At 37.3% G+C, this 14,575-nt stretch overlaps 1 protein-coding gene across 17 annotated transcripts in view; it reads right to left on the reverse strand.

Annotated features, from left to right (window-relative positions):
* The window catches only part of zgc:110045 (uncharacterized protein LOC664755 homolog), a 160,656-nt gene that overhangs the window by 13,266 nt on the left and 132,815 nt on the right, over positions 1 to 14,575 (reverse strand). For 10 of the 17 annotated variants that reach the window (XM_052015478.1, XM_052015477.1, XM_052015476.1 and 7 more), the window contains 6 exons: positions 11,799 to 11,927; positions 11,298 to 11,441; positions 9,372 to 9,413; positions 8,840 to 8,915; positions 7,851 to 7,903; positions 4,405 to 4,574 (listed from right to left, as the gene is read on the reverse strand). In XM_052015478.1, the coding sequence (XP_051871438.1) occupies positions 4,405 to 4,574; positions 7,851 to 7,903; positions 8,840 to 8,915; positions 9,372 to 9,413; positions 11,298 to 11,441; positions 11,799 to 11,927 (614 nt within the window). Of the gene's footprint in view, positions 1 to 4,400; positions 4,575 to 7,850; positions 7,904 to 8,839; positions 8,916 to 9,371; positions 9,414 to 11,297; positions 11,442 to 11,798; positions 11,928 to 14,575 lie in introns of those variants that run through there. The other 7 variants (XM_052015480.1, XM_052015483.1, XM_052015488.1 and 4 more) reach the window with 5 other exon arrangements.

Genomic DNA, 14,575 nt, shown 5'->3' on the forward strand with positions numbered 1-14,575 from the left:
CAAACAGAACAAATAGAGATCCCTTCGTCCTCGCCTTTCAGCCTACCAGCCTCTGCACCCAACACATCAGTCGCCAGCTGCAAGATGATCCCACCACTAGCCACATCTCCTTCTCCTCTCCACCCCTTTATGCCTTCCACATGGATCACTCCCACTGACTCCCTGGTTCACTCATCCCTGCCCACCCACCCTTCTCCAACCCCTGGCATTTTCCCCTGTATAAGTGAGGGAGGTGCAACACTTGCTATTACACCTCCTGTCTCACTACCATCCAGGGACAGAAACAGCCCTTCCAGCTGATGCAAAGATTTACATGCACCTCCTCCAACCCCATCTATTACATTCAGTTGTGGCCTCCGTTACATCGATGAGACCAAGTGCAGACTAGGCGACTGATTTTCAGAGCACCTGCGCTTTATCCACTATGGCCATCCTGAATTCCTGGTTACACTTCAACTCCCCTTCCCACTCCCACACCGGCCTGTCCATCCTCAGCCTCCTCCACTGCCAGGGTGAGGCCCAACACAAACTATAGGAACAGTACTTCATATACTGCCTGGGTAGTCTACAACCCAATGGTAAGAACATTGCATTCTCCAGTCTTGGGTAACCCTCCCCTCCGGTGTGTTTTACCCCCTCCCCGCTTTCTCCCACTTCCCTTAAATGTCCTTAAGTGGACCTACCCTTCCCCTAGCCACCCTCTTGCTCCTGATATATGTATAAGATGCCTTGGGGTGCTCCTTAATCCTACTTGCCAAGGGGTCAAGAACTTTACACGGCCCCTTTTCATGTCCTCACCTGCTTCCTTTCTATTCCTCAAGGGCCTTGTCTTTTTTCAGCTTCCTAAACCTTACATATGCTTCCTTTTTCTTTTTGATTAAACTTACAATTTCTCTTGCCATCCAAGGTTCCTGAACCTTTCCATCATTGTCTTTCATCCTCAAAGGAACATGCTGGTCCCGAACTCTAACCAGCAGGACTCCCACATGGCAGATGAGGATTCACCCCCAAACTGTTGCCCCAAATCTACTTTCCCCAGTTTCTGCCTAATACTCTTGTAATTAGCCTTCCCCCAGTTTAGCACTTTCTCCCAGGGACCAGTCTTATCCTTATCCATAACTAATATGAGTGGCACAAATGGGGGTTCCCTAGGTTTGATTGTTCATAATGGTCTTTTTCAGGGTCCCATGATAGCATTGCATAAGCAGTGACTGTGGAGAGCTACACACTGTGATGAACAAATGAACACCTCCAAATATTGGAAAGCAAACACAAATTTCACATTTAATACATAATTTTCTTCAAGATTTCTTCAACCACCTCCCAGAACAACTTTTGAGAAGAAAATCTTTCACAAGATCACTCAAAAAAATCAATGAGACTGCAGTGTTACTGGCTTTGATCGTCAATAGACCTCCATCCACTGCTGATGTGCTCTTTCTTTGGTTTCACTGGAAAGTTTTGGTATCCTCATGATATCCAAGCACACCGAGTCCAAAACTCCTGATAATATTGCTGTTAATGAGCATCTAGTGTACAGTAACTTACTGATTTATGATAGAGTTCCCTTCAAGGAAAAATTTTTTTAAGTGAAATTTTGAAAAGCGAAAAGGCTGGTTGGAGTGTATTCTGGATATTTTGGACCTACATGGAGAAGGCTGGTGCACTATTCATTAACCAATAAAAAAATAACTTTGTAAATTAAAGGTTTATACCCAAAAAGTCAATGGTGTTCTAGTGAAATTCATGTATCAAACTTTCATAAATCGATTAATTACTCAATCTGCTCTCCCAAGGTCTCTTTTCAGTGAACTTAAATATGGAATTTGATGGGATGGTGCCAGATTTTTGATGCATGCTGCTTATAGCACAATTAATGACCATCGACTTCCAACCCATCCAACTCATAAGATTTAAGATTCCCCAATATGTTTTTTCCAATTTTATTTCCTTGCTAATTCCCCATCTTCTTTATTTGTTCACCCTGCGCTAAAGTAGACTTCTGAAAGTAGTGGCCTGTATCCAATGTCTCATCTAAGTGATCATCATTTATTTAGTGACTTTATGGGTTGATCAACCACAGGGGGCATTGCTAGACACCCAATGTCCATACACGTGCAACTTATCACTGTTAACAATCCCACTTACTAAAAGGAACCCCACCAATTCTCTTTCCTTCTGACCAGTCTGCTGAGGTCAACCATTGACCAGGTGATACCTTCTCCCCTCATTTATCTCTATGGAATATGCAGAGATTTGAAACAGGTGTTGGGTCTTCTTGGACCTCAAAACACTCACTCGTTAATCTCAGCCTGAAACTAATTTAGATGGAAGTAAAAATCAGAAGCAAATATTCAATTTCAGTATTATCAATTTCCAAGAATTAGGTTTGAACAGCTCTATAATTAAATGGAAAATAATTTCTTTTTAACTACTCAGAAGGGGGAACAAACTACCCATATTCTACTTTTATTTTCCTTCAAGTCAAAATTCTTACTAGAAATTGAAGTACATAGAATTCAATAATTCTTAATGTCAATGATACAAGAATACATCAGAATTTTTGTATATCATGGAGATATTACTTGTTATTATATTTTGTCTCCTTTTCCAATATTCTACAAACCATTGATAACTCAGCCGTTGACTGCATCTTCAGCCTTGATGTAAACCAGCACCATTAGTTGTAGCTGGGGTTCACTTTTAACTTGAAAGGACACTTGCAAATGGAGGCTGTTTCGCTTCACTCTAATGTTTGAGGAAGCCATCACAAAATTGGAGGAGAATCATGGCACAAGGAAAATATTATTTTGCTACTACTATTTCAACCCAGTGGTTTAAAAAAACAATGTTAAAGTTGCTGAGACCAAACCTCTGGTGTAAACAGAAGCTCTGTGCCAATGACTTGGGACAACATGCAATTAACAAGCAGAGTGTGACAGCTGGAAACACAAATGGGATAAAATCACTGGGTTCGAACCATTCATCCAAGTTTATTAGACTTTTATTTTTGCTATCATTTTCAATAATAAGTTTAATTTTCAGCAGTTGCAGGTGTCCTCCAGAGATGTGGTTAAATTTATGTCTGTTTTCAAAATTTTTCTGTGTAATGGCTGCTGAGGGGCACAAGTAGGTGCTGAGTGTCCACTGTGGATACTACTGTGCTAGACTCTGGGGAGAGCTACATTGGACCAGTAGAAGGATGTTGCACCAAGCCCAGAGAGAAGTCATTTCATCTACAGAAAAGTTGTTGCATTGCATGAGACCCAGAGAAGTTAACTTCTGTTTTGATGACATAATGGCATATTGTTGTTGGTTTCCTGTGCTTACAAATTAGACATTACTTATTCCCTACAGATTTTGGGAAATTTGTAACAGATATTAATTATGACTATTTATGTGAAAAAGTTAGCTTTTTTTTTAGGATTGTTGATTTTTCAGAAGACATGAATTTTTATAATTTCATGGACTGAGTTTCATGTCAAATCTGAGTTTGCTAACTGAATGTTAGCTGAAGGATAGAGTTGGATGCTTTGTGATAGGCTTACCATATAAAGGAACAGATAGTGCAGCAGAAATACAATGTTCCACATATTGGTTTCTTGTCAGTGGAGTTGCAAGCATATGGCAATACTGTGATCTCATGAACTATATCATCACAGAAATACAAAGTCAAAACAGCTTTTTCCAGTTAATATTTGTTCTCACACAGGCACTTTCCTAGCAATGAATTCAAAAATGGTTTGTGTCAACTAAAAGAACAGTAATCATCATTAGTTTACTGGTTAATGATAATATTTTGGTATTATTCCCTTAGTAAATATGATTTTAAAATGTGCCTTTTTATACAGCTTACTTTTTCAGTAGTAGTTCATCATGTCCTTAATTCTAAAGGTTTGTCTTTTCCGTTCTAGAAAACCAGCCTGAATCGTGTTGGAACCCTTTTCAGTACCACCATGATTTTCTAGAAAATCAGGAAACTATGAACTCAGTAAATGGAGGGCTCACACCAAGACTGCAGTTAAAAGCTCCTGGCTAAGTCATTAGTCATTGAGTGATGCTGTGGCTCCAAAGGACTACATGAAATAACAGTAGCAGTATAGCATTGATAACAGCTACCTCACTACAACCTCAGTAGCTCTGATATCTATTTTAACACTTTTTAACAACTGAAATGCTGCTATTGTTAAAATTATTATTAGTATGAACAGTATTGAGGAAAAAATCTGAATCTATTTTAAACAATGTTTCAGTCCGGGGTTATGATTTTTCTTTTATTTATGGAATGAACATCATTCCAGAATTTCTTCTTTTTGACTGCAATAATTAAGGCACAACTTCTTACATCAGTATGCGATGTGCTCTTCCTTGGAATTTTAAAGAACAATAAAACAGCTAACCTACCTTGCATTTATAAGGTACTGTGCCAGGCTAATATTGGCAGGGGATCCTGTGATGGTAATCTGTCGCTCTGTGGAACCTTCTGTTGCATTTGCAATTTTGATTTGTGCTCCTGACATCTGTCTAATTTCATTTATTTTGCTTCCTTGTCTGCCAATAATACATCCTATTAACTGTCGTGGAAGAAAAATAGAAAGACATTGTCATCTGTTAAATGGATGTGCAGAAGTGACATAATTTACTAATTAATACTGATCTGAAGTAAAAGCTGCACACAAATTCAAAATGCATAGTATTAAACCGGCAATTGAAACAAAGGCCTCTAGCTTGCTAATTAGTAAAATTTTGGCCCCTAGATCAGACTATGAAGATTAGTCCATGAAGCATATAGTTTGATTGAAGATTACATAAACCTGAGGCAGCAACTTAATCCACTGGGATCTAACTGTTTCAAGTTTACATTCTGAACATTTGAGGGTTACAAGTGAGCAAGTCTTCTGCCATTTCTTGGAAAGCAGGCAACATAATCAAGATCATTCCTTCATTCCCTCGTCTCCCCCCTTCCATCAGGCAGAAGATACAAAAGCTTGAGAAAACATACCACCAGGATCAAGGACAGCTTCTATCCCACTGCTATAAGACTCTTGAATGAACCTTTTCTATAATGAAGATGAACTGTGATCTCTCAGTCTACCTCATCATGGGCCTTGCACTTTAGTTGTCTACCTGCACTTTCTCTGTAACTGTGACACTATATATTCTGCATTCTGTTTTGTTTTTCTTTTATACTACCTCAAAGTACTTATGTATGGAATAATCTGTCTGGATGGCACGCAAACTAAAGCTTTTCATTGTATTTTGGTACATGTGACAATAATAAACCAATTAACCATTGCCAATGCTTGAAGGAATTCCCTAAGTATCTGAGGGTGTTCACAGGAATAATCATATGACGATTCAATAGAACTACTATCAGCTGACAACTGCCAGGTATCCCACTGAACTTCTTATCAAAGTACTTTACCTGGAAATAGACTGGAGATCCTTATTTAGTGTGCTCACAGCTCTCTTAGACACTGAAGATGAAATGCTGCCAATCTATGCCTAGGGAAATGACTCCATTAGTGGATCTGTACAGAATCTACATCTCTCCACTTTGAGAGTTCTTGGACCTGAACAAGAAACTAGCCATGGTGAACTTGATCCCTCACTTACTAGTTCTTTATGTTAAACCTTCACATTTTAGAGTAATACTTTTTCTTGAATGAATGCTACAGAAATTATACATGATTTTTAATTACATTTAGTGTAGAAAGCATAACATAATATGATAAAAAAGCTTAATATAAAAATCTATCTTTAATTCAGTGTGGAGAGCTTTGAGATGTTTCTGGAATGAAAATGACAGGCATTGAAGAGATAATACATCAGAAAAAGACAACCTGCCTCTCTTTCTCTTGAAATCCGTTGCTAGCTGTCCATTTCTATTTTATGCAACTTTTCTTCTTTAGATCCTTCTACACTCATTGCCCAAACTCCAAACAAACTACAAATAGGTCTACTCCATGTTGTACTTTGAAAGGTCTATGCTGTTTTGGTAATTTAGCATACTGATTTTCATATTGGGAAACATGCAATATTTGACTATTGGTGGCAACAGGATAAAAATACAAAAATTTCCCAGAGGCAGATATGCAATATGATGTTAGTCACCAGCGCTTGTACCACCAGGCCAGTAAAATCTATTTTGAATCTATAATTAGAAATATTATAAGTAAAATAAATATAAATCAAATAATTAAGCATTGTTTACAGATTTAAAATGAGGCATACATTTTAAATCATGCTGAGAAATGATAGACTGTTTAATCATTAGCCTAAATTTTAGGCCAAAACTCTCATTGATACGAGCACAACACATTCAGTTCACTAAATGTTGTATTTTTAATACTTTTATTTTGGAAAAATCAAGGTATATTTTGGAAATTGCATACAATTCATGGGTCTTATGATTCATTTTTCATTCTTACAAATTTTGACTCATAAGTGAATGATGTGGCAATTTTTAATCCCCTGCAACAACAGGACAAAATTCCTTACTCAGTGAATGAAATGTGACTTATTGTTGGTAGGTTCCAGCAATAATTCGAAGATCGCTGTCAAAGTGGTCATTAAAGCACCCAAGGAAAGAATTTATAGGCCTATGGGGAGAGGATGTGGAGTGGGATGAAGAGCTAGTACAAACTGATGGTCCAAATAGCCTCCCTCCATGCATAACTATGTCACGATTCTACTAGAACACTGCCATCTCCAGTGGTCCAGTTGTATGTTTATTCTATTTAAGAGACTTAGAATTATTTGTTTCTTTTTTTAAAAATCCATCAATGGTATCAATATCAATGTCAACTTAGATGACGTCTTATGTTTAATAGAAGCAGCCACCGAGGGTTTATAGCAAAACTATCTTACCACTGTGCAATTTCCAATATTTATTTTCATTCACTCCATTTGATTTTTGCCAGAGTTTGGTTTCAAGGACATCAATAGTATAAACTCAAAGCATGCAAGTTTTTACTGTGAAAAAAAACAGTAACTGATTTGGGAGTTTAGAGAGGGTTTATAATCAAAACATATATGTATTTATAAAAGTGCAGGTATTTGTATTTTGTTCAAGATTCAAAAAAAGCTGTTTGATGAGGGGAACAGTTGAAGCAGCTGCTTGATAGGGTTAAAATTTTAAAACAGAAGTATATAGAAATTAGAAATAAAGATTTTTTTAAAATGTAGCAGTAAGGTTAATGTAACACATAAGATACCTAAAATAATTAGAAACATTAAACTAATGCAAACATTTAAATAAAAGCTGTTTCCCCTTTACCTCCCAACCCACAGGTTTGATATCCCCCTTAATGACAATACACCTCAGATCCTGCATCAAGTCTGACAGGAGGTTCCACAGCATAATGCTATTCAGTAAATCCTGGACTCCTGTGTTTGAAAGCACATGCTTCAAATTCCAGGACTTACGGCCATTTAAAAGGCTGATTGCAAATGCTGACAAACTCAGCAAGAGCCAGCCACATGTGTATACATCCAGCTCATGTAATTGTGCTATTAGCATTGTAGCTTGTTTTTCAGTCTTGTGCAAGTCTCCAATTCTATCTAGTCTCATCGAAACAAACATGCCGCAATACCAAAGTTCATCAAGGAAAGTATCAATTTAAATTTTAAAACTAAGTTGACGTTAACATAGAAGTAGGGATAAGCTGATAAGAACAGATGCACGGTCATGGGTTACCTTTCCACCATTTTAATTATTTTTTGAAAAATGTACTGCAACAACAGATAACATGCCTGAAGGTTGACATTATTTACAGTGATAAATAAATGTGATGATTAGGAAAAGGAGGAATGAAAAGGGAGAATGTAGATAATTTAGGAGTACTTACATCATTTGGAATAGTAAGTTCATGGGAACTGGTCTGACCTGTAGCATCCAGTCCTGTTAATAGTACAAAAAAAAGAAAATCTATTATAACCAACCTCTTGGCAGACATCCAAGAACAAGGATGTTTTAAAAGATTTAAAGCATTGATAGAGAGAGGCAACAACAAAGAATAAGAGGTTGAAAGAAAAAGTTACATAGAATTTAAAAAATAAAAACACAAAGTTATATAATAATAACAAAGATACAAACAAAAAGAAGAATTCTAGATGTGGGAGAAAAAGTAATAGATGTACAGAGAATATGAAAAGAGAGGAAGACACCAATATAAAAATGTGAAGTATTTCAGGTGAAAAGGGAAAATGACATATCTGACAAGGTGTAACACGAAGGGGGTAAAAAGAAAATCTGAGAAAAGAGTTCAAAGATTGGGAATGATGAGAGGGACAGAGGGACAGCACATGTTTGTATTAAGAGTTAGAATGGAAACTATTTTGCTAGAAGAAACAAAAATTCAAACAGTCACATCTTGAAATTAAACATAATAAGGAAAGAGGAGAATTGTTTAGCAGGCTTTAGTTATTTCTGTCTATATCATACACAACCTTTTCATGTAACATGCAACAGATGTATGTTAATGAGAATATCAAAGCTTTTTTATTACATAAATGCGTAATACTAGGACAAAATGAAATTCAGGGAACACATTAAACAAGACATCGTTTTACAACATTGGAATTAATAACAGAAACATTACATTTAAATGATGCTACAACTTTTTTTTAAACAAGAAAGCTGTTAACAAAGGTACAAGACAGCAATGGATAACTATTAATGATATAGCTTATTACAAGGGTAATTATAAAATTAGTCACAGTTAAACGTGACAACAGGAAACTTGGTCATTGACCACATTTAATTAAGTGATATAATGACCATGGGAGATAAAGGTGCTTTGAGAAAGGACATCCCCAGGGAGTCAAGGGTACGTACCAGGGAAACCAGGGGTGGTCTGCCCAAGGGGAGTAAAAGGGGTATGCTGCATAGCCAACTGGTGAAGCTTGGTCAACTGCAGGGCAGGATGGGAAATTAGAGCTAACCAATCAAATGGAATTATATCAGAATACAGAAACCATATTTCTTTAACAAAAACAGAATTAATTAACTTAAATACATAGTTTAAAAACAATCACTTTATACTACTAAAACGTAAACTTAAGGCTAAAACATTTCTACTGTTATATATTAAATAACTATTGTTAATGCTTTACTATTTACATTTAAGTTATTAACTAAGCCTGATATATTATCATGCAGAATCAATGATTTGTATCTGGGCCAACGTACTTTCTAAAAAACATATATATCATAAAGTAAACTTCAAGTATTTAACACTCAATATGTATTACCATACTACACATAGCAAGGATTAGGGCACACCGTCATCCACTTATTAATGACAGAAAGTAAATGCCGCCCAGTACAAATAAGTAAGAGGGCAATGATTTTAGTGCACAGGACTCACGTCTGGATGAGGAATTGCATACTGTCCCTGAACTGTGTATGCCTAAAACAAGAGGTTAAAAATGTGCAATTAAATTTATCTACGTACTTTAAAAAAATTATACCACAAAAAAATGAAAAACAATAACAAAAATTGGAAATAAAATAATAGCTAGATTTAAAATTGAACAGTAATTGTTTCATTTTAAAGCACTTAAGAAAAATTGCCTTAAGTTAATGGAATAAGCTTGTTCTTTAGGACAGGTAAGAGTTCAGTCAGACTTTATATAAATTTGCATCAATCTTTTTTCCCTTTTCTTCTGTTCCCATGATCTACAACATATACAACAGGGTAATTCCATTGGGGCTGGCAATGCTGGAACACTTGTCTCCACAACATCCTCTAAATTTACTGGAAGAATAAGCAAACCAATGTCAGTGTCCTCTTCCAACACTGAGGCGCTGGTTACTCTCAGTCGGCTACGTTGGGCAGGCCATGTTGTTCTCACGCCAGGCACCATACTCTCGAAAAACATGTTCTCATCCGAGCTCTATCATGGCAAGAGATTACCAGGCAGAGAGAGAAAAAGAATTTAATGATAAGTTTCTTTGAAGAAGTGCAACATTCCCCTTGACGCCTTGGAACCTCTGGCCCATGACCGCTCAAAGTAGAGAAGGGATTTGGATTGGTATTGCGAATCTCAAGGCCATGCAACGAGAGAGCACAGAAGGCTGAATAAGCAACAGAAGGAGTGCACCACCTTACAAACTTTGCACCCACCCACCCAGTCAGCTGCTTCCTGTCCCATCTGTGGAAGAGTCTGCAGTTCCCACCTGGATTCATCAGCCACCTTAAAACCCATAAACCCAGAGTCCTCAATTCCAAAATACTGTCTATGAAAAAACTTTCAGCTGTGGGGCATCTCAGGCCAAGATTCTCCTTCCCAATCTGATATCCATGCAAACAGGAATCAGCTTGCTTTTTCACCTGTAGCATGAGGATACTGTGATCAATTGTATCCATCCTACCACCACAGCTGAGAACTCATTGTAGATCTAGAACTGAACGTGGAACCTTCCTGCTCTGCATGATACAGACCCACTTCAGGAAAGGAGAGAACTCATACATTGGCTTAGCGCAGAGGCAAAATAAGCAAATGTCCACTGCTAGCTACTCTGCTGCTTATCTAGAACCTATGGCACATATTTTAAACATTGAAATAATTGATAGTTAATGAAACATATCAAATATATAAGGACAATCAATTCCACAAAATAGAAGAAAACAAGCTATTTAGAAAGATAGTTACATTTAAAATACAAAAACTAAGAAAGATAATAAAACATGCATTTTCTTCATTCTGCGATCTAACAGCCATTATTTGTGGTAGGGGAAGACTAATATGCTAATAATAATATAATTGTCAATAATATAAAAGTCATAATTTATAAATTCACTAATAACATTAAAGCCAGGTCGTTTACTATGTTAAAACAGACAAACAAATTAAGATTGTTAGGACGGCAGTGTAGCAGTTAGCGTAACGCTATTACAGCGCCAGCAACCCAGGTTCAATTCCGGCCACTGTCTGTAAGGAGTTTGTACGTTCTCCCCGTGTCTGCGTGGATTTCCTCCGGGCGCTCCGGCTTCCACCCACATTCTAAAGACGCATGGGTTGTTGGCGCCGGAAGTGCGGCGACACTTGTGCGCTGCCCCCAAACATTCTACACAAAGATACATTTCACTGTGTGTTTCAATGTACATGTGACCAATAAAGATATCTTATCTCTCTTATCTCATAACATTAAGAAAAATGGAAAAAAATAGAATTATTAACAGAAATTAAGTTATTAGTCTCCCCCTGCATAAATAAGATACGGGCATACTAAATTTCTAATTTATTAATTAAGACAAGAAAGAAGACAGAAAAAAATTTGAAAAACTAACAGGTGCTGGCTGATGGTGGGCCAAGATGCTGTGGTTTCCCGCAGAAGCCAAAATGTTGTCTGCTCTTACCTGGCCACCTGCAAAAATGACGGGTGCAGAGGCAGGCTTTGGGCGATAGGGAATTGTGGCACCTTTAGGTGGGGACTAAAGACAAGGAACATAAAGCAATAGAAGCCATGTTTTACTTACATATCTTCTTACTAAATAGAAAGGTCTTTTACTTGCTTTTGTAACTAGATTCATAAAACAGTTGATAGCATTAACTCCAATGTGCAATTCAATATTGTTGATGGTTAAAAGCCAATCTTTATGATTAATAGTTACAAATTAATTCTATGATTTAACACAATCCATTTTCTAGTTTAGTTACATGATCTGATAGCAATTGACTTTTATTACTGACAAAATAAATACTTGTAGAATTATCATTATTCGAGTTAGTGAATGCAAAGATTAAAGGTAAAGGTAAAGGAAGGTTTTGCATTTCTCCAAATATCATACCTCTAGCATCACCACACAGATCTGTTTTACACATTGAATGATGGCATCTGGTGTGCCGGAAATAGTAACTGCCCGTTCTGTGGAGTTTGGAAGCATATCACCTGCTACCTGTACCTGGGCCCCTGTGGTCTATAAACAGAAATGAATTAATGCATTTAAATACCCTTCTACAGATACAATAAAGGAGCTGAATGACAACTTCAATCTAATAATTATAAAGTACATACATGAATTAATTCAATGACTTGATATTCAAAACTTGAAGAAAAGCACATTTTCTCCAAACACTTCTCAATATATAAGATGTGTATAATTGTCCTGATATTATTTTAAAAATGCAACAATTCTTTTTGATTTCAGAACAAGTTCCTCAAAACTGTACAAGTCAAAGTTAGAACTTCTAGGATTGTATGACTTCTAGGATTTCCAAGTATGCCTTGAGGATAATGCTATAGAGTCCTATAAAATGAATTTGAAATCTCATTGGATTTTGTAAAATAAGGAATAAAAGCATAATATATCTACAATAACGATACAACTGTAATCATAGGTGACTAAAGATCAATCTATCCACATTACTAACTGATCCAATACATGGAGGAACCAATTAGAGAACAGTCCAGCCTGGACTGGGCATTGTGTAATGAAAAAGGATTAATTAGCAATCTTGCTGTGCAAGGCCCCTTTTGGAGAAACAATCATAATATGGTAGATTTCTTCATTAAGATAGAGAGAGATATGGTTGATTTTGAGATTAGGATCTGGAATCGAAATAAACAAAACTAATTTTTACGAGGCAAGATTTGGCTCAGATAGGCAATGCAATTTATGAAGTTCACGGCGGATTAGCAATGGCAAACATTTAAGGAGCATGTGGATAAACTGCAAGAGTTATTCGATTGGTCTGACACAAAAATAAGAGAAAGGAGAACTCAACTGTGGCCAAGAACAGAAATTAGGGATTGTATTTGAGAAAAGGAGGAGGAGATATATAATTTGGTACAAAGAAGTGCCAAACATTCAGAGTGGGAATTGTTTGGAACTCAGTGAAGGAGGAGCAAGCGATTAATTATGAGGGGGAAATAGACTGAGAATAAACTTGCAGGGGAAATCCTGCCTCACTCACTTGGGTGATGTTTTTGAGGAGGTAGCTAAGAAGATTGGTGAAGACAGGGCTGTAGACGCTGTCTATATGGACAGTAGTAAAGCATTAGACAAGGTCCTGCATGGTAGGCAAGTTGAGAAGGTTAAGACACAAAGGATCCAAGGTGAGCCAGTTAATTGAATTCAACATGGGTTTGGTGATAAGAGGCAGTGGATGGCAGAGAAAGGTTGCTTTTCTAATCAGAAATTTGTGACCAGTCGTGTACCATGGGGATCAGTACTGCAACCCTTGTTGTTTGTTATATATACTGATGATATGGATGTGAACGTAGGAAGAATAATTGTAAGTTTGCGGATGGCACAAATATTGGTGGTGTTGTGGAGAGCAAGGAAGGTTATCCAAGGCCACAACAAGATATAGATCAGATGGAAATTTGGGCAGAATGTTTGTAGATGGAATTTAATCCCAACAAGTGTGAGGTGATGCATTTTGGGAAGTCAAATCAGGGTTAGACACATACAGTAAATAGTAGGATGCTAAGGAATATTGATGAACAGAGACATTGGGATTCAAGTCCATAGTGCCCTGAAGGTGACAACACAGGTAGATGGGTGGTGAAGACAGCATGCTTGCCTTCATGGGTCAGGGCGCAGAATATAAAAGATGGGATATTATGTTGCAACTTGACAAAATACTGGTTAGACCGCACTTGGAGTATTGTGTGCAGTACTGAACATCACACTGTGGGAAGGATGTGATTGCACTGGAGAGAGTGCTGAGGAGATTCACCAGGATATTGCCCAGGTTGGAGGGCTTTAGTCATGGGCAGAGATTGGACCAGCTGGGCTTGTTTTCCCTGGAGCGAAGGAGGCTGAAATGTGAACTGAAAGAGATATATAAAATTATAAGATGCATGGGTAGGTCAGAATCTATTTCCCATGGTAGGCACATCAAAAACAAGAGGGCACAGGTTTAAGGGGAGGGGAGGAGTTTTAAAGGGGAAAGTCTTTTTTTAAAACACAGTAAGTGGTTGATATCTAGAACTCGCTGCCAAAGGAGGTGGTGGATTCAAATACAGTTACTACGTTTAAGAGACATTTAGACAGGCACTTGAATAGGAAAGGCATAAAAAAGGATGTGAATCAAATGTGGGCAATTGGGTTTAGTGCAGATGGACAAAATGTTTGGAGATGACAAGCCTGGGCCGAAGGGCCCATTTCTGTGTTGAACTCTGTGACTACAACTCCCTATGGATATGAAAATTGCCTATAAAACCTTCTATAGATGTGTGAAGACAAAAGATTTAGTGAAGACAAACATAGAACTTTTACATTCAGATACAGGGGATTTTATAATGAGGAGCAAAGAAATGGCAGACCAAGTACTTTGGGTCTGCCTTCACAAAGGAGTAATCTCCTCAAGACGTTAGAGAACCTAGGGTCTAGTGAATGGGAAGAAAGTAAGGAAACTAGTTTTAGTTGGGAGATGGTTTTAGGGAAATTGATCAGTCTTCCACCCAGAGTACTTAAGGAAGTAACTTGTACGGATTACAGGGTAGCTGACATAAAGCAACAATTTAAAAAAGGAGGGAAAGAGAAAATGGAATTATCGACCAGTTAGCCTGACATTGGTAGTGGGGAGAATGCTACATTGCATTACTAAAGACGTAATA

Source organism: Pristis pectinata, chromosome 5 (assembly GCF_009764475.1).
Source record: "Pristis pectinata isolate sPriPec2 chromosome 5, sPriPec2.1.pri, whole genome shotgun sequence".
NCBI classification, from domain to species: Eukaryota; Metazoa; Chordata; class Chondrichthyes; order Rhinopristiformes; family Pristidae; genus Pristis; species Pristis pectinata.